We start from the raw sequence: 21,949 nt of genomic DNA on the forward strand, positions 1-21,949 counted from the left end.
TACTTCGGAACCATGATTAAGCTCACTTTTGCCACACAGAGGCTCTAGCAATAGAATCAAGTGGCAGAAAGGCAAAAATACATTTCTTCTATAGAGCTAGTTTCCATAATTAAAACTAGATATACCCGATAACAACAGATCATTTAAAATGCACATGCCAATTTTGATTACAATGGCAACTGGACTGAAACTATTCTGAAATGTATAAATAGCACCAATTTTAGGGGGTTGATTTGTACCTTTTTTGTTGTTGTTAAACCATACTTGCCTTCTAGATAAGTAAGGCGGTGAAGATAATAAGAATTCATAGAAAAGTATTTAACAAATGACTGTGCTGATAATTACAGGAAAAGAAATTTTATTTATTATTCTTGAGCATAAGCAAGATGGGCTGAATTCACTTAGTAATACTTAGGTTTTATAGTCAGAAAGTAGTATTTTGGCATGTGTGTGGGTAGGTGTTCCTGGAAGGGTATTTACTCTGATTAGGGGTTCTCTGAGCTTCCTAGGTCTGTGGTTTGATGTCTTGTAAGTTTGGGGTAGGGATAAAAGTTCCCATTGATATTATTCAATAACAATATCAAAATACTTCACTAACAGTTACAATGAAATAGATTATTGTAACTGATGTTTATGATGTCCCCATGAATCAACAAGAAAAGGTATGGTTACTTTTAATGTTTCTACCTACAAAGGCACACCTGGCTTGATATGTTTAAATATGGAACAATCTTCTTAAAGAGTTTCTTATTAAAAAATGGTTAAAATGAAAGAATTGAGGGACTTACACCGACAAACCCCATTTACCCAGAAACAGATACACTGACAAGCCTCTATCCTCAACAACACCAAAAAAATATAAATAATGAGTCACTCGCTCAGAAGACAAAGTTCCCTCCTCCAATAAGCAAAGTCCAATGAGGAATTAAACAGAACATGTGAAAGAACGTGGTCTGGGTCCACTCATCACCGTAAACCATGCACGGTCCCCACGGTGGGTCACGGAGGGCTGACTTGTAAGGTGAACACTGATCAATCCCTGCCCAAGTGCAGCAGCCCAGGGGCGTCTGGGAGAGTTGGTCTAAGAAACGCTGTGGCCAGGGTGTTTGGGCTTTATGTCAGCAAGTTAAGAAATCAACACAATTTGCAGAAACATCTTAAATAAGCTGATGTGATATAATATGACCACACTCTGTGCATATGAAACAGCCAAGGCGTTGTTAAAGACATCGCGTGCTTTGTGCAGAGTTATAAGTAAAATGACTAAGAACTTCAACTCCGAGTTAGACTGCCGGGTTCAGATTCTGGCTGTACCCTTAAGACATTTAATATCCTGAGCCTTGGACAAGGTATTCAAACTCTTCTTCAGTTCCTCATCTATGAAAGAAGACCGTGTGGCACCTACCTCACAGCACTGTCATGAAGACTAATGGGAGAGAATCCATGGAAAGTGATCAGCATAGTACCTGGCACATTGTAACTTAGAGAAATGTTAGGTATCCTAATTGTCTTTTTATTACTATGGTTATCATGAACAATGCTGAAATAGAAAAAGGGTGCTGAACAGGAAACTGAGGACTGGGGCCACTAGATGGCAGACCACCTCTCCACACCCGGTTTCCCTGTTCGGAGCGGAGGAAGACAAGGCTGATCTCCCCGGCTGTGTGTGACATGAATGAGATGCTAACGAATGTACAACTGACCCTTGAACAACATGGGTTTGGACTGCACAGGTCCACTTATACACGGTTCTTTTTCAATAAGCATACAGTCGGCCCTCTGTATCCCCAGTCTCCCACTCACAGATTCAAACTTCACATCAAAAATGGAACTTCCAGCCCTGGCCACATGGCTCACTCAGTTGGTGAGAGTACCATCCTGTACACCAAAAGCCTGCAGGTTTGATCCCCAGTTGGGGCACGTACGGGAGGTAACCCATCGGTGTTTTTCACATCATTGTTTCTGTTTCTCTCTCTCTCTCTCTCTCTAAGTCAATAAACATAACCTTGGTGAGGATTGAAAAAACAAAAACAAACAAAAAAAAACCCTCAGTATTTTCAATGCATGTATGTGAAGGGACAACTTAAGTTACATACAGTTATTCAACTTGGTGGGGGTCAACACCCCTAATTTCTGTGCTATTCAAGGGTCAGCTGTATAGCTCTTGGCCCAGTGCCTGGCATATAGCTCAAGACACAACTGATTTTTTAAATTAGTAGTCAAGTGATAATACATGTATAACTAAATAAACTTCTATTAGAATGCTGGGGAGGAAATAAACAGGCACAGTGATTACTGAGGAGGAAAGAAGGAAAGGTCCCACTCTAAAGGAGGGATGGACAAGGAATGCTCTCTGAGGTGACACAATCTAAGCTCCGGGGAACAAAAAGGAGCTGGACATGAGAAAGGCCCAGGGAACGAGCTGGAATGAAAGCTCAATGAGGGAAGGAATTTTTGTTCCTCCTCTTCACCACTGTATCTCCAGTCCCTGGAAAATGTCTGGCCCGTCATAGTAGGCACTCAGCAATGACATACAGGATGAATGAAGAAAGTATATTTCTGGCAGAGGGCACCACAAATGCAAAGGTCCGTAAGTACCGGTTTGGTGTGGTCAAAAAGAACAGAGAGGAGGCTGCAGGGCTCAGTGCAGTAAGTGGACACACCGCAGCTGGAGTGTGACAGGTGGTGGCAGTGAGGCAGGAGGGGCCGGATGACAGATGACCCTATCAGTCATAGTTTAAACTCAATTTTATTTGTCTTTCAAAGAGATATCACTGAAGAGTTTAAGCAGAGAGTGGTATAACCTGGCTCATTTTGTTAAAAGATCACAGTGGCTGCTGTGAAGAGAAGCTATTGTAGAGAAGCAAGAATGGAATCAGGAGGCCATCTGAGAGGCCACTGTATCAATCAAGAGATGTGCTGGAGGTTTCAATCAGAATAGCAGACTTGCTGATGGGCTGGATGGTGAGGGACGAGGGAAGAGGAGAACTGTGGAATAATTCTTGGGTTTCTACTTTAGCAAGCACAGATGAATGTGCTATTTACTGAGATGGGAACAACTGGGAAGGAGCAGGTGAGGAGAAGGAGAATAAACACCAGGAGTTCTGTTCTGTTCTGAACTGATTCCCGTACGACGCATGAGTAAGGGTGCCTACTAGGAAGCTGCCAAATTCGGCTATACCTCTGAGGAGGTGATCTACAGCAGAACTACGCGTGTCAAGTCATCAAAGTCAAGTGACAAGATCAACTAAGAAGCTATGTATGAGTCTATCAGAAAATAATAAACACAATCTATCACACTTCTCTTTGTGCTGGGCTGCCAGAAAGCTCCAAACTCAACATAAAGGACACTTATTGTCTCAGAAATTCTGTATAGGATAATATACTCCACTTACTTCCCCTCCTCTTTATGGTATCTAGTCTTCTTTCATGTAAACTCTTTTGTAAGTGCATGTATTATTATACATATGTACAGATGTAAGAATGAAGTGAGGTACTGCAGTGACATGATTGGGGGAGTCTGGCAGACTGGCCCCCACATCATCTTGCCTGGTCTTCAATGACCAACACAGTACCTCCAAGTGACCTGTGGTGTCTCTGGTAGGCTAGAAGCCTCCTAAGGGCCTGAGCTATGTCTTATCTTTGCGTTGCTGTGAAATGGCGCACGCCTAGCCCAGAGCAGGCGGGCAGCACGTGTACACTGATGGTGCGCGTCACGTATCTGTAAATGAAAGCGGTTGCAGCCTTCTTCAAATACGATAAGGCTTAGTTCCAGGATGTTTTAAACACAATACAGTGCATGATTCATACCAATCAGCAATATAGACAAATGCTTGGTTAGTAAAAGTACATTTTCCAACCCTGGATTGAAAGACTTCATGCAGAAGGGAAAAACCTGAAGTGGCTATAAAAGATGGCACTTAGACCTGTGGATGCACACTGCAGAAAGGAGACATAGAACAGGGGCAGTAAGGCTCCTACCCTTGTTACCAGCGGATGAGCCCATACCTTTGGCCTGCCGCTTCTCAGTATGCTATGGCACCCAATGCCTGGCAGACTGTGCTGAGCTGCAGGGAGGAGGGGGTGTCCCTCTGCAGGTGAGGCAAGTAGCCCAGAGGCTTGGCTGATCGTGGCACGTTAGCTGCCCAACTGCCCAGCCCAGAGGTGGTGGGAACCATGGCAAACACCTCCTGTGTCAGGGCACTGCCTCCCGCAGTGGGAGCAGTGACTGGGCCCAGCTGCAGTAGAGCACTTGCCCAGAGATGGCAGAGCCACTGCAACCACCGTGAACAGACATGCCACGAGGCCCCAAGGGCAGGGTAACCGGGCAGCCTCAGGAGCCTGTGGAGGCAGGGGAGTCTCCTCCACCAGTGAGATGGCAGCAGGGGGCAATTCTTAAACTGAGGGGGCTGAAGGCTGGAAATATGAATGGTAAGGACCTAGGCCTGCAGAAAGCTGCAAAGATGAATGGAGGGGGCCAGAGGACACCAAAAGCTAGAAAGGTAATTGGGTAAGGGGAAAAGCCCTTGCCCTGCCCTTCACATACTGATTGGGGGTGGGACCAGAGGTGGCAGGCACATGTGCCATAGAAGTCAGAAGTCAGAATGGTGGCAGAGAGAGGTCCTGGACCAAAGAGGCCTGTCAGTCTAGGCTGAGGAAAGAAGGGATTGGTTGGGAGGTAGATCCACTCAAAGCACACAAGTTTAGGAATTTAATCGGTCTTTCTGAGAAAGCATTTAGCCCGTCCCACACCCAAAACAGATATAGCCCCAGGAAAACAGAGACACCCTTTCTCTTGTTAGTAGCTCACAGATGAGGGCCGACTCTGCTCCTTCCTGTAGTTCACTCCTCAGGACCAATTCTGTTCTTGCTCGTGGCTTGCGGCTGGGAACCAACTCTGCTCTTGCTCTTGGCTCACTGCTCAGGACTGGCTCTGCTCTTGTTCATCACTTGCTGCTCAGGACCTGCACTTAGATGGTGCACTGGCCTATCCTCTCCATGGGCAATGTGATCTTAGCAGTCATGTGGCCACGGCCTTCAGGAGGGAGTCTCTCTTTTGCTGACCTGGCGAAGCATTTGCTGGTGTGTTTGCGTGCCCTCCCATCCAGGAGCACGCAACCCTGAAGCCCTAGCAGCAGTGTGGTCATGGCCATCCTGGCTCCATGCACAGCATCCAGGAGGGAGCCTGAAGCTCCATAACATTCTGGGTAGAGGGAAATGACTGCAAAAAAATGCATAAGGAGAGGGGAGATGGAAAAACTAGTGGGAACACAGTGTGGACATCCTTGAAGGCAACAACTTCATGATTTAAAGTTTTAGAAAGTTACACATTTCTAAGAACTTCAAAGATGTTTAAGATCACACAAACTCAGCGTGTAGAATGGATGAGAAAGCAGAGCAACTGTTACCTTAGTCCAGGCATAAGTTAATAAGAATCTGACAAAAAGGAGGCCACAGGTTCCAAAAAGTCCAAGTCAACTGAACTTCGTGAATGGTGAGATACAGAGGAGGACAAAAGCGAGCCTCAGATTTTAATTTGGGGTTTGAGACCAAGCATTCAGCATGGTTAACAGAAATCAGACAAGAGGGCAGCAGAAAGTGATTTTAGAAGAAAGCTGGTACCTTCCATTTCATGCAGGGTAAGTTTAAGCTGAAATTGGCCACCCCCACCTCCTGATGTCCACTCCTTATAGTACAAGGAGCGTGCCATCCTCTCAAGTTCTTGCCCAGAAAAATCTCATCAAGTAGTATTTCCACATAAACATAATAGAAAAACCCTCCCATATAATACAATCTCTCTGCATTTGCAAAAGCAAACTGAAATGGATAAAATCATAAACACAAAAATAAGGGCCAAAATTGCTTCTAAAAAGCATTATGATTTCACATTTGGATTTTTAAAAATACTATTATATGAAAAGATGTTCATTATTATTTAACCATGAGAGAACTGCAAATTCATACCACAATGAGACAGCGTACACAACTGTTAGAATGGCTAAGTTTTTTAAGAATCTAATAAGAACAAGCAACAACAAGGATGCAAAGCAACTGGGACTCTCATACATTGTTGTGAAATGGCCCAGCCACTTTGGAAACACTTCAGTTTATTACAAAACTAAACTTACACTTTCCCTATGAACCAGCAATCCCACTCCTAGATACCTACCCAAGAGAAACAAAAACATACGTCCTTACAAATACCTACATGCAAATATTTATAGCAGCTTTATTCATAATTATCAAAGAACTCAAATGTGCATGAACTAGTGAACAGATGAACTACTACATCCATACCATGGAACAGTATTTAGCAACATTTTGCTGCTACAGGCAAAAACATGAATATATGTGGGGAAAAAACAGGCACAAGATGCTAAATAGTGTGTGGTTCTATTTATACGGTAGTCTAGAAAAGGGAAAACTACAAATATTCTATAGATATTATGGTTATGATGGCAGTAATAAACATTTATCAAAACTCTAAAAATGTACACTTATAAAGATTGAATTTTCCTGTCAGAAAATTATTCCTCAATAAACCCAACTTAAAAAAAAAAAAAACTATAACATCTTAATATTTGCTCAAAGAAAACTGTTAAAACTGAACATTGATATCTACAATTACTCTGTGAAGTTCTGTACATTTCTTAACTAGCTAGAATATTACAAGTGTCCTTAATACTGGAAAGAAAGAAATCCTGTGCTTTTTCCCTCTTTGGGCCTCAAAACATCCCTGTGCAGACAGGGCGCAGGGTGCTGGAGCGCAGAAGCAGCGTGAATGCTGGTCATTGAGGCACTAATGAAGTGAGTCTTGTTTGCCGGACAGCTGCTGGCTCCATTGTTCCTTTGTCACTCACAAAAAAGGGAGGGCCGTTATGCTCATGGAATGTGACCTTCTGGTTGTATAGCGGTTACATCACATCCGGAAACCCTGCCTGAGAGATCCATTCACCAAGCAGCACAGAAAAAATGGTAAAAACAAACAAAACAACAGCAATAAAAGACCCAAAACCTGTATTAAATAAACTGTGCTACTCCTTAAAATCAGATCACTTATAAGAACTATTTCTCAATACTTACTATTCCAGAGTTTGTTTTTTATCATTAATGTTCTGTCTCATTTTATTATCTTCATATTATAACTACAATAGAATATGGTTTTAGAGTGCAGATAATTTGTTACTCTTCAACAGACATTCTGCATGAGCCCACCCCAACACTGAGTGCACGACAATGGAGCCGCCCCTTTATTTGTTGTATTATCAATGCTACCAAGATACTCTGCCATTTTACAGTTTGCACCTTCAAATTCTTTTGATCATTATCCACGGTGAGAAATGCGTTTACAATGAAACCTACTACAGAGCTGTGTATGCATGCCCAGCACCGAAGTTTTACAAAACAGGACTTATCCTCACCACATAAGATGCTCTCTATTAATAATTTTCTTTTTATTTCAGTCTTTAAAATGCTGGCAAACACACAATTCATATCATGACCCATAATTTTAAAAATCATGGCATCAGAAGATGAAAAACAAATACAAATGTCTCTGCATATTTGAACACAGGCTTTAAAAATTCGTTTGTTTGTTTTCCCTGAGGCTAGATCACCGGCGGCAGACTGCTCCTTCCTTCCCAGGGGCAGTTGCCGGGCCCAGTGGGGAAGCAGCAGCACAGTGGGTGGGGGAGGCCTGGCTGAACAGTCAGGGCCTTGCTTCTTTCCTTTTTCATTTACCCTCATTGTCATTCCTTAACTTTGACACAGACATACACGCACACTGAGTAAACTGAAGTCAAGTTCAACTGGGTAGAAAACAGCTGCAAAACAGAGAAAGTGAAGCACGTTTTTTCTTTAACATTTGAGACTCACATGTGTGTGTAATGATTATTTCTCAGGACCATGAGACACCTGAACAAGTTTAAAAGACTTATTGGCATGTAAATCACAAGCAAAAAATATTTTCAACTCTTCATAATTTTGAGTTTTTAAACTGGTACCCAATATTATATTCTACTATTACACATGGAAACTCTTGGGTATTTATAATAATTAGAGAGGAATTTTATATGAAGATTGGAGAACTTACTTTTAAGGACTCCCATAAGGGAAACTGGACCAATGAGAAAGGAATCTGAAGAGAGAAAAAAAATCAAATAAATTTGGCAGAGAACATGAGATTTTGCTTAGCATGACTACACAAACCCATAATTATTATTGAGAACATTACTTCATTTTAACTATGTATATAATAAAGCTAACATTAAACAAATGTATAGGTTTAATATACATACAGGTTTTAGAAAACAAGGGCATTCCAGTAACCCTTTGAACCCATGGGGCAGAAAATGATGCTTGATGCTCTTTTCAAGTGGAAGAAAAGCACAATATGGAGAGGCTCAGCTACTAAAATGACAAAATCAGTATTTCCTATCACATACAATAAAGACCTGGCATTTTTCTGTTTAAAAGCTAGAATTGTCTGCTCCTTAGCAGGACAATTGTTAGGGTTTAAAAGAGAAGAAGGGAGAGGGGGACAGAGGGGTAGAGGACCAAGGAGGGAGAAAGAGCTGGGAGTAGAGAGGCAGTAGAGAGGGAAGGGGCCAGAAAGGAAGGGGGAAGGAAAGAAGGGGAAGGGAAAGAAGAAAGAGCAGAAGGGAAAAGAGGAGGAGTGAAAAAGGAGAAGGAGAAGCAGAGAGGAAGAGAAGGAGGGAGCGAGAGAGAAGGGAAAAAGAGGGGGACAGATAGAGGAAGGAGGGGAGAGACAGGAGTGGGGGAGAAAGAAAGGGAGAGAGGAGGAAAGAAGAGGAGACCAGAGGGAGATTAGTGAGGAAAGGTAGAGAGGGCAAGGCAGGTGGAGAAGGAAGAGAAGAAGAGACAGACAGAGCCCCTGGCAAGAGGAAGCTGAGACATGGGACCAGAGGGATTAAGCATGGGCTTGGCAAGTCTGCGCCCCTCGAAAAAGGAACAGCTGATCAACGCTGGAGGAGTAGAGGGCTCCTGAACGTCTGATATAGACACAAGAGCAGCAAAGAGAAGTGAAATCTGTAATAACGAAGTATGAGTGGTGTCTTAAACACCACACTTGCATAAGAAGAACTAACCATTAGTTGTATAACCATAAGAGTTGGAATTACCAGGCACTTTTCATGTTTCAGGCACTGTGCTAATAAGCACTTCATAGGTTTTATTTCGCTGAGTCCTCATAATCCTACAAGAGAGGTATTATCACCAGCCCATTTTAGAGATGAGGAAATGGAGGCTCAGAGCAGCTGTGTAACTAGCCTAAAGGCCCAGTTAGAATTAAGAAGCCCCGACAATCTGACCCCAGCGCCCTGTGTAGCACTCTACTGAAAATACATCCAAGTGCACTTATCTGCATAGAGTACATTCGCCCTCAGTATAATCTATTAGCTTTTAATTAAACTTTCCAAAATTCTAAAAATAGAACCCTACACCTCCACATTTCCTAAAATAAAAGTACTTGAGCCCCAATGGAATCCACCCACCCGCCTAAGCAGTATCCGCCCTCTGACCCATAGAGGCCTGTGCTGGGGACAACGCTGCTCACAAGCCAACCGCGGCCCCAGGACTGTGATCTTATACCCGGCTCACTGCTGAAAAGTAAACGCATGCTTTGAACATTAATAGTGTGGGCGGGTGTGAATTTGTGAGTGTGAGTGTGTGTGTGTGTGCGTGTGTGATCACAATTCTGAAGGAATTAATGGCCCATGAATTAAGGGCATTAAATTACTTCTAAAATATTTATATTTATTCAGAAATTAACATAATCTCTCTTACTATGCTGGAACAAATGATAGCCCTGGGGTAGACAGGGGCCACAGAAAGAAAATCTGTCTTCCATTCAGACAAGAAATGGCAGTGAGAAAAAAAATTCAATGCCGATAGACTGGTTTAAGCAGAGTCTCAGAGAAGATCGTCTGCATAAATAAGCAACACGCTACTCCATGGGTCAAAGTGCTACGACAGGAGTCCGATTTAGTTCAGGGTTTTTATCATAAAACCATGAAAGCATCTGACACTGTCCATTCGGAAACTAAAGTGCTGTATTTCCAATTAAATTAATTATCAAAACCAAAATTTTTATCAATACACAGTATTTAATAAAATACCCGAGAGAACAGGAAGTGGGATTAGAGATTATTTTAATGTTCTTCTTTGTACTCTTTCCTCCCAAATGAAAATGTATCACATTTTAACAAGAATGTATTTCACATTTATAAGATGTAAAAGGCCTTAAAACTTATTGTAACTGTCCATGACAGCATTCTTCATTTCTTGATTAAAATAACCCATAAATTGCAGTGTGTTATCTGTACTTTTTCTCAATAAATATGGGGGGGGGGGAGGATATAGGTTTACAGTTGTTCATATGGAAAATAATACAATAATTAATAAATAATAATATAGGAATAAACTGTTCCACATACAACCATAAACCTATCTTTGCCCCACCCTAATATTAGATTTTGCCCACTTTCCTCTATTAAACATTATTTGTTAAATTGTTCCTTTAAAGAAGTAATCTTAAAATCATACATTTGAAACAGCCTAACTATCCCATTGGGTATTTATTTTTAAAGGTGAGTTGGCAGTAAATCCCAACTTTATTCTCTAAAACAAGCTTAATTGACAGTCTAAGGTAATTAAATGTGCTATAAATGTTTAAATAATTAAATTTATTTCTGGTTTCTGGTAGTAAAATATCCCTCCTAAGATAAACTCCTGATGTGTGAAAATTTAAAAAATATTCTTCAAGTCAAAACCGTACCGCATGCACCCTGTCATTCGCCCTGTGAAGAAACAATAATGGAATGTGTTCCCCAGCAAACACGCTCCACAGCGAAAACCGACACTTCTCCCAGCTCCCGCCGTTCCCAGCAAGGCCTATCGGAAAGCTAGTGCCCTCCCCATGTCTGGCTTGGAGTTATGTAACAGTGAAGTTTCTTCAAAATGTAGAATTTAAAACCCCAAACAGATGTAAGCTGTTATTCTAAAATGTTTTATAGATGAAGAAAATGCATAACTATACTCGGAGGTCTTATATTCCAAACACAACATACCCACTTTATTGCACTAAAAGTTACAAAATGGCTCACTGTTTTGACCTTTTTAATGCCTCCATTTAAGATGTTTTGTTTGAATAAGGTTGTTAAGACCCAGGGCACTAATCGATGAGGGGCAGTAAACTCAGCTACCATCAAAGAGGCAGATGCAGAAGGAAAAAAAACCCTGCTAAAACTTAACATGGATTCCACTAGTAATAGGCATAGCAACAATTCTATGCAAAAGTGTGTGAGGATTCCATGTGAAATAGATAAAATGAAACCTTGGGTGTGGTAAACAGGGGAAGGAAGTGCTGGGTGTTACTACATACGTAAAGAATGCACAAAATCACATTACAAGCACACTTTGCCTTTCACCAAGTATCGGACTAGAATCATCCTTGAAGCCAATAAATACTTATAATGCTGTGATTTTAAAATAAATGCCTGTAACCTTATAAGTCCTTTAACAAATAATGATGTAATTTATAATATAATTGAGGGGATATGAATATGAGTTGTATCATTTAGCTCTATAATTCTATTTTTCATTGGAAAAGTCAAAATAAAACACCAATTCACTTTTAAAAAAAAGACTTGATTGTAAGCTGCAATGAGCATACTACTACTATGAGTGATCAAAGACGCCTAATGAATAAGAAAGTATATATAAAAAGCTGTGAAAGCTATCATACTTTCAGAAATAATCCCAAAATTTTCTAGCAATAAGACCCCCCCCCAAAAAAATATCACAGAATCTGCTAAGACCTCAAATCAGAAGGGGTCTGAAGAGCAGCATGGATACTAGGGCGGGTGCAAGCACTGGCCACTGCAATTTTCAAGGGATCCCACAGGGAATCTCCTTTTTGTTGCAGGACTGTGTTCCAATCTCTGTGCTTGATTTAGGGTTTTACGTCCTAGTGTCGCACAACAACAAAGCTGTTTCTCCTCCTCAGCGCTCTGGACCTTTTCCATCCAACTGCAGTGGTCACCACACGCAAACAAACTCGAAGACCTTGAAACCTTTTGTCCCAATGTAACTTGTCATTAAATTAAAAACTAAAAAAGTGAGAACCATTCAAATCTGATCTGCTAGCACATGACATACCAAAACATTTATCTATAATAAATATATATTATTTTTAAATTTAGTAACTATAACCCATTTATATACACTGTACAGAGAAAATAATGTATTCATAATGAAGGAAATTACCCAGTAAACTAAAAGTAGGAACAATTAAAACTACATCATTCCTAATATCTCTAAAAACATACTGAAGTTCCTAAAGCATCTTTGCACAGAAAGTAAACATGGACACACGACTGTGAAATCTAATACTGAAAAGGAGACGAATGGGAGCAGTTGTACTCTCAAGTACATCTACTAGATCTCAAAGGCAGGAGCATTCAGAGTATCAAAACTTACTACAAAGCTACATAGTCAGCAACACAGTGCAATGGTGGCATCACAAAGGCATATAGACCAATGAAGTACAATAGAGAGCTCAGAAATAAACCCCTGCATATATAATCCAATGATCATTGACAAAACCCTTCAGTGGGGAAGGATAAATGGTGCTAGGCAAACTAGATATTCACATGCAGAGGAATTAGGTTGGACCCTTACCTTATACCACATACAAAAAATCAACTCGAAATGGATCAAAGATCTAAATGTAAGACTTAAAAACAAAATTCAGAGGAAAACCTTCATGACATTAGGTTTGGCAATGGTTTCCTGGGTATAACACCAACCCACAGGCAACAAAAGCAAAACTAGACAAATGGGATCACATCGAAATTTAAAACTTCTGTGTATCAAAGGACACAATCAAACAGATTGAAACAGAAGAAAATATTTACAAATCATACGTCAGATAAGTAGTATTCAGAATATATAAATAACTCCTAAAAGTCAATACAAAAGAAACAAACTAACTACATTTTTAAATGGGCAAAGAATCTGAATAGACGTTTCTCAAAAAAAAAGATATACAAATGGCCATCAAACATATGAAAAGATACTCAAAATTACTAATCATTAGGGAAAAGCAATCCAAAACCACAATGAGATATTAGGAAATTATTATCAAAATAAACCTGAATATAACAAGTACGGGAGAGGATGTGAAGAAATTCGTGGGAATGTGAGACGGTGCAGCCACTTGGAAAACAGTACGGAAGTTCCTCAAAAAATTAAAAATAGAATTGCCATATGGTCCAGCAATTCCACATCTGGGTGGACAAACTAAAGAATCGAAGGCAAGGTCTCAGAGAGATTTTTGTACATTCATGTTCATAGCAGCGTTTATTCACAAAACTCAAATTAAAGTAACCTAAGAATCCATTGGTGGATGAAATGGATACCAAAAATGTGGTATAAATGCACAACAGAGTATTACTCGGCCTTACAAAGAAAATTCTGACTTGCTACAGAATGGATGAACTTTGAGTACATTATGGTAAGTGAAATAGGCTAGTCGCAAAAAGACAAATATTATATGATTACATTTATATGAGGTAGCTAGAGTAAATTCATAGAAACAGAAAGCAGAATGGAGGCTGGGAGAAGAGGAGAATGTGGAGTTACTGTTTAATGGATACAGTTTCAGTTTTGCAAAATGAAAAGAGTTTGGGAGACTGGTTGCACAACAGTGTAAAAATGCTTAATACAACTGAACTGTGCATTTCAAAATGGTTAAAATGGTGTTACGTGTATTTTTACCACCATTTAAAAATCTTTTTTAATTTTTAAAAAGATACTCTTAAAAAAGGCAAGCTACAGACTGGAAGAAAATATTAGAAAAACATATCTGACAAAGAACTTCTATTCAGAATAAATAAAGAACTTTCAAAACTTAATAAAAAGGAAGAAAAACTAATAACCCAATTTTTAAAATGCATGAAAGACTTGAACAAACATTTCACAAAGAAAGATATTCACATCACTAATATAAACTCATGAAAAGATACTCAACATCATCAGCCATCAGGGAAATATCAGTTAAAACACACTGAGAAAATAGTCTGGTGGTTCTTCAAAAAGTTAAACATAGAATTGCCATACAGTGTAGTTATTCCGCTCCTAGTGATACAGCCAAAATAGTTAAAAACGGGGCTCACACAGATACTTGCACACCAATCTTCACTGCATCATTATTCACAATAACCAAACAATACAAGTGTCCATCAACAAATTAACAGATAAACAAAATGTGGTACATCCATACAATGGAATGTTATTCAGCCATAAAAGGAAATGAAACTCTGATACATGCTACAATATGGAAGAACCCAGAAAACATTAAGCCAGGTGGAAAAAGACAAACATTGTATGATTCCACCTACATGACGTAGCTAGAAGAGGCAAACTAATGGAGAAAGAAACCAGATTAAATGTTCCCTGGGGCTCAAGGAAGAGGGGGAGTAGGGAGTCACTGCTTAATGAGTAGTTTTTTTTCTGTCTGAGGTGATGGAATAGTTTCAGAAGTAAAGAGTAGTGATCATTGCACTACGTTGTGACTGATACTGAAATGTGCACTTAAAGTGATTAAAATCACAAATTTTCTGTTATACCTATTTTACCACAATTTTAAAAATACCTTTAAAAAGCACACTTTGAGGTGCCCCTAGAAAACCACTAAAAAAGCTGAAATGAACAAGACTAACAAAACCAATAAAGATACACATGTAGAGCAACCACAATTCTATTTTGCTGGTAGGAATTTAACACAAAAGAGTCACTTTCAAAATGGGTTTGGTAAGTTTTTATTTGATCCAGAAATTCCACCCCTAGGTATGTATTCAAAAGCAATGACAATATACATCAACAATAAAATCTGTACATGACGGTTACAGCAGCTTTAATCACAGTCACTAGTGCCCACGAACAGGAGAAAGGCTATATAATTGTGGCATATTCATACAGTGGAATATTAGGAGTAAACTGGGAAGAACTACTGATACATACTATAACATGGATGACTCACACACATCACGTCAAGCAAAAAAAAAAGTCAGACACAAAGAGTTTATACTGTATGATTCCATTTACATAAAGTTCTAAGAAAAGGCACAACTATCTGAGTGGGCAGATTGATGGGGATACGATACCAGAGCACGTTCTGGGGATATGGAAATCTTCAACGTCATAATAGGGATATGGCTTACAAGACGATATTCATTCTCCAGAATGATACATCTATGATTTTTGATTCCATGTATAAAGATTTTATCCACAAATATAATTATAAAAGGTGTAATAGTAAACAAGGTGAAGCGTGGGCAGAGATATAGATGATTAAATGGCAGAAAATTGATAACTGTTGCTTAATGGTGGGTACTTTGGGGTGTGTTATACTAATGCTTACCTTATTTATGTTTTAACTTTTTCTTAATAAAAAATAAATGTACAAGTAAAGCATGACCACATTCCCATTGTTAAAATTCACATACAGAAGCCTGCAACTAAAGGTCCAAGTGAGCTCCCCACCTACAGTTAACTGAAGTTAATTGACATTAATAGTTTGGGACACAGCTTCTCATTTATCTCAACATATTTAGTTTTCGCCTTTTTTTTTAAATTAGACATTAGTTAGTATACATATAATTCCAAAATTTGGTTTTTTCCCTAAACAACCTTTCAGAGGTATTTCCATGTTGATTAATATAGATCTGTTATTTCTGACCACTGCATAGTATCTCATAATATTTATCCCTTAGTGATTTATTTCCAATTTCCCCCCACAAAACAGTTTTTTTGTTTAACTAATCATTTATAATTAGATTGAGATTCTAATTAGATTGAGATTTACATGAGATTATAATATAGCATACAGAATGTAAATATATAACCTCTGAACGTACTGAATAACATGTAAGGCTAAGGCCCAATATTAAACCTTCGTTAGCATCCTTATCCTTAAAAATGTTAACATTTGGGAATATCAAAGCAAAAAGAAATCCTCTTTTAGGTGTCTTCATAATTTAATTTAAGAAATCAATCAAATTGAAAATCAGAAAGTCACACTGGCTTTCATATGTCAAGTGACAGATTCTAATACACCGTTCAAAATTAACTGACTCCTAGCATATGTCCAATACTTGCATTAGACCTGTTTCCAAGGGCCTGTAAACGTTACTTATGGAAAGGAATTATGGTATCGAGAACTACCATCCTACGCCTAACTGAGCAGAACGTAAATATGAGGTCACAGGTAGATACAACTGTACCCTGCCGAAAGAAAAAAAAGGAACTATTTTTGGTAGTTGAGATTCTTAAGAAATAAAATTAGAAATACTTTAAAAAGTTTTTCATTTAATTCAGGAAAGTTTAAAATAAAACCTTATCTTTTTAATTCAATTAGAGTTGACATAAAATAATAGTTTCAGGTGTACAAAACTATGATTAGACATTTTATAACTAAGTGATCACTCCAATAAATCTAATAACTATTTGACGACATACACTTATTACAATATTATTGACGATATTTCCTATGCAGTACTTTATACCCCCATGACTATTCTGTGTAATTACCAATTTGTAATACTTCTTAATTCCATAACCTTATTCACGGAACCCCTAACCCCCTACCATCTGGTGACCATCAAAATGTTCTCTGTATCTCAGGCTTACCTAAAAAAGATAGAAACATTTCAAATAAACAACCTAACTCTACATCTACAAGAACTGGAGAAACAGTAACATACAAAGCTCAGAGAGTACAAAGAAGGAGATGACCAAGATCACAACATAATTTTTTAAATATATTTATTATGCTATTACAGTTGTCCCATTTCCCCCCCTTCACTCAACTCCATCCTGCCCACCCCCTCCCTCCCACATTCCCCCCCTATAGGTTCATGTCCATGGGTCATACTTATAAGTTCTTTGGCTTCTACATTTCCTACACTATTCTTACCCTCCCCCTGTCTATTTTCCACCTATCATCTATGCTATTTATTCTCTGTACCTTTCCCCCCTCTATCCCCCTCCCACTCCCCTGTTGATAACCCTCCATGTGAGCTCCATTTCTGTGGTTCTGTTCCTGTTCTAGTTGTTTGCTTAGTTTGCTTTTGTTTTTGTTTTAGGTGTGGTTGTTAATAACTGTGAGTTTGCTGTCATTTTTACTGTTCCTATTTTTTATCTTCTTTTTCATAGATAAATCCCTTTAACATTTCATATAATAAGAGCTTGGTGATGATGAACTCATTTAACTTGACCTTCTCTGGGAAACACTTTATCTGCCCTTCCATTCTAAATAATAGCTTTCCTGGATAGAGCAATCTTGGATGTAGGTTCTTGACTTTCATGACTTCAAATACTTCCTTCCAGCCCCTTCTTGCCTGAAAGGTCTCTTTTGAGAAACCAGCTGACAGTCTTATGGGAACTCCTCTGTAGGTAACTGTGTCCTTTTCTCTTCCTGCTTCTAAGATTCTCTCCTTCTGTTTCATCTTGGGTAATGCAATTACAATGTGCCTTGGTGTGTTCCTCCTTGGGTCCAGCTTCTTTGGGACTCTCTGAGCTTCCTGGACTTCCTGGAAGTCTATTTCCTTTGCCAGATTGGGGAAGTTTTCTTCATTATTTGTTCAGGTAAGCTTTCAACTTCTTGTTCTTGATCTCCTTCTGGCACCCCTATAATTCAGATGTTGGAACATTTAAAGATGTCCCGGAGGTTCCTAAGCCTCTCCTCATTTTTCTGAATTCTTGTTTCTTCATTCTTTTCTGGTTAGATGTTTCTTCCTTCTGGTCCACACTGTTGATTTGAGTCCCAGTTTCCTTCCCATCACTATTGGTTCCCTGTACATTTTCCTTTGTTTCTGTTAGCATAGCCTTCATTTTTTCATCTAATTTGTGACCAAATTCAACCAATTCTGTGAGCTTCCTGATTACCAGTGTTTTGAACTGTGCATCTGATAGGTTGGCTATCTCTTTGTTGCTTAGTTGTATTGTTTCTGGAGCTTTGACTGTTCTTTCATTTGGGCCACTTTTTTTGTCTTGGCGCACCTGTTATGGAAAGGGGCGGAGCCTTAGATGTTCACCGGGGTGGGGTAATGCTGGTCGCTGCGCTGTGACGCTGTAGGTGGGGGAGGGGCCCAGAGGGAGCAATGGCACCTGCTCCACTCTCTGCTGGACTTCAGTCACTTCCTCTGCCACGTGTACCCGAAATCAAATTGGGCCCCTCTGGTGCTGATTCCAGAGTGGTTGGGCTTGTGCACACTTTAGGCCCCTGTGGGTCTCTCCAAGGACCTCTCCTGTGAGGCTGGGAGTTTCTCCTGCTGCCGCCTCCACCCCCATGGGTGTTTTCAATTATAGGTTTGAGACTTTACTTCCCTGTGCTGGAGTCCTCGGCTGCATGGTCTGCTTCGCTCCCCCGCTATTCCTCCCATTTTATCTATGCGCGAATGTGGGGCCTTGGGGTCTGCTTGCTGCAGCCTGGCCTGCCCCATTCCACAATCTGTCACCTCGCTGGGTCCAACAGGCGCCATCTTGCCACGAGTCCTCTCTGCTCCAGCTGCCCGTCTGCGCCCCTCCTACTGGTCTAGATGAATGTTTCTTCTTTATCTCCTTGATCGTCGGACTTCCATACAGTTCAAATTTCTGTCAGTTCTGGTTGTATTTTGTTTTTAAATTGTTGTTGGCCTTCTTTTGGTTGTGGGAGGAGGCACAGTGTGTCTACCTACGCCTCCATCTTGGCTGGAAGCTCCCAGAACAGAATTAAAGGACATAGAGACTAAGACAACAATTCTAAGGATCAATAAATCCAGGAGCTGGTTCTTTGAAAAGATAAACAAAATCGACAAGCCTTCAACCAGATTCTACAAGAAAAAAAGACAGGACCAAACAAACAAAATCAGAAATGGAAGAGGAGAGATTACAACTGATGCCACAGAAATACAAAAGGTTGTAAGAAAGTACTATGAACAACTATATGCCAAGAAATTTGAAAACCTGGGTGAAATGGACAAGTTTCTAGAAAAATATAATCTTCCAAAACTGAATGAGAAGAAGCAGAAAACCTGAACAGACCAATAACATCTGGCAAAATTGAAGCAGTAAACAAAAAACTCCCGGCACACAAAAGCCCTAGACTGGACAGTTTCACAGTAGAATTTTACAAAACGTAAGGAAAAGCTAACCCCTAACCTTCTGAAACTATTCCAAAAAAATCCAAGAAGAGGGAAGACTCTCAAACTCTTTTTATGAAGCCAGCATCACCCTAATCCCAAAACCAGATAAAAACATAACAAAGAAAGAAAACTACAGGCTGATATCACTGATGAACATAGATACCAAAATCTTCAACAAAATATTGGCAAACCACATCCAGCAATATTATTAAAAAGATCATACACCATGACCAAGGGGGATTCATCCCAGGGATGCAAGGATGGTACAATATTTGCAAATCAATAAATGTAATAATACATCACATAAACAAAAGATGAAAATCACATGATCATATCAATAGATGTGGAAAAAGTATTTGATAACATACAGCACCCATTTATGATAAAAACACTCAGCAAAGTGGTAGTAGAAGAAACATACCTCAACATAATAAAGGCCACATACGAGAAATCTACAGCCAACATCATACTCAATGGGCAAAAAGTACTTGACCTAATAAGTGAATTTGAAAAAGAGTGGAATACAAAGTCAATATTCAGAAATTGAAGGCATTTTTGTACACTAACAGTGAAATATCAGAAATAGAAATCAGGAAAATAATCTCATTTGATATAGCAACAAGAAAAATAAAGTGCCTAGCAATAACCTCACTAAGAGGGAAAAGACCTGTATTCAGAAAACTACACAACACTGAAGAAAGAAATTAAAGAAGACACAAACAAATGGAAGCATGTACCGTGTTCATGGATTGAAAGAATTAACACCATCAAAATGTCCATACTACCCAAAGCAATGTACAGATTCAATGCAATCCCTATAAAAATAGCAATGACATATTTCACAGATGTAGAACAAACATTTCAAAAATTTATGTGGAACCATAAATGGCCCCAAATAGCTGCAGGAATTTTGAGAAAGAAGAACAAAGTAGGAGGGATCACAATACCTAATACCAAACTATTACTACAAGGCCACTCTAATCAAAACAGTCTGGTACTGGCATAAGAACAGACACATAGATCAATGGAACAGAATAGAGAAATAAACCCAAGTCTCTATGGTCAAATATTCAACATAGGGGGCAGAAGCATAAAATGAAGTAAAAATAGCCATTTCAACAAACAGTGTTGGGAGATCTAGACAGCTACATGCAAAAAAATGAAACTCGATCACCAATTTCCACCATACACAAAACTAAACTCAAGATGGATTAAAGACTTAAATATAAGTTCATGATAAAAGTCCCAGAGGAGAACATAGGGAGGAAAATCTCAGATATTCCATGCAGTACTATTTTCACCGATATGTCCTCTAGAGCAAGGGACATAAAGGAAAGAATAAACAAATGGGACTTCATCAGAAGAAAAAGCTTCTGCATGGCTAAAGAAAACGTCAGCAAAATGAATAGGGAACCAACCATATGGGAAAAAATATCTGCAAATGACACCTCGGATAAGGGTTTGATCTCCAAAATATGTAAAAGAAAACTCACAATTCCACTCCAGGAAGACAAGTAATCCAACTAAAAGATGGGCAAAGGACCTGAACAGACACCTTTCCAAGGAGAACATACAGAGGGCCTAGACACATCTGAAAGGATGCTCAGCATCACTAGGCATCAGAGAGATGCAAATTAAAACCACAATGAGATATAACTTCACACCGGGCAGAATGGCCATCATAAACAAATCAATAGACAGGTGCTGGCAAGGTTCTAGAGAAAAGGGAACCCTAGTGCACTCTTGCTGGGAGTGCAGACTGGTGCAGCCACTGTGGAAAACAGTATGGAATTTCCTCAAAAAACTAAAAAGGGAACTGCCTTTTGACTTGGGAATTCTATTGCTGGGATTATACCCTAAGAATCCTGAAACTCCAATTCAAAAGAACCTATGCACCCCAATGTTCATAGCAGCACAATTTACAATAGCCAAGTGTTAGAAGCAACCTAAGTGCCCATCAGCAAATGAGTGGATCAAAAACCATGGTACATTTATACAAGATGGAATACTATGCAGCAGAAAGAAAGAAGGAGCTCCCACCCTTTCAGACAGCATGGATGGAACTGGAGAGCATTATGCTAAGTGAAATAAGCCAGGAGTGAGGGACAAATACCATATGATCTCACCTTTAACTGCAACCTAATCAACAAAACCAACAAGCAAGCAAAATATAACCAGAGACATTTAAATACAGAACAAACTGACAGTAACCAGAGAGGAGGTGGGAGAGGATAATGGGGGAAAAAGAAGAAAGGCCCATCAAGGAACATGTATAAAGGACCCATGGACAAAGCCAAAGAAGGGTAGGATCGAGGGTGGGAAGTGGGGATGGCTGCAGTGGGGGTGAGTGGTGGGGGGAAAATGTAGACAACTGTACTTGAACAACAAAAAAGAGAGAGAGAGAAAATGTTTTCTATATCTATGAGTCTGAAAAAAACCCATATTTTATATAAAAATACACACATAGTTATACATACACATGTACACTAATCCCCTCAGTGGTCCATTTATGTTCATTGGCTTCTTCTTCTTTTTTATTTTTACCATATCTTTCAATTCAGTTTACTAAAGAACGAAATAAATGGACAAAAAAAACAGAAACAGATTCACAGATACAAAGAACGGACTGACAGTTTATTGGCTTCTTTAAGAAACTATGGGTCACCCCACCAATTCTTACAATAGCTACTCAGCAGTTAGGATGATTCTTGCTAATGAAACCTGATATTGTCCTTTTTTTGGAT

At 39.4% G+C, this 21,949-nt stretch overlaps 1 protein-coding gene across 6 annotated transcripts in view; it reads right to left on the minus strand.

Annotated features, from left to right (window-relative positions):
• The window catches only part of SLC25A26 (solute carrier family 25 member 26), a 159,119-nt gene that overhangs the window by 22,901 nt on the left and 114,269 nt on the right, over positions 1-21,949 (minus strand). For 5 of the 6 annotated variants that reach the window (XM_045192198.2, XM_053929642.1, XM_024556618.3 and 2 more), the window contains one exon: positions 8,093-8,137. The exons of the other annotated variant lie outside the window; for it this stretch is intronic. In XM_045192198.2, coding sequence (XP_045048133.1) covers positions 8,093-8,137 — 45 coding nt within the window. The remainder of the gene's footprint in view (positions 1-8,092; positions 8,138-21,949) is intronic. 6 annotated transcript variants of the gene reach the window in all.

This window comes from Desmodus rotundus, chromosome 8, assembly GCF_022682495.2.
Source record: "Desmodus rotundus isolate HL8 chromosome 8, HLdesRot8A.1, whole genome shotgun sequence".
Taxonomy (NCBI): domain Eukaryota; kingdom Metazoa; phylum Chordata; class Mammalia; order Chiroptera; family Phyllostomidae; genus Desmodus; species Desmodus rotundus.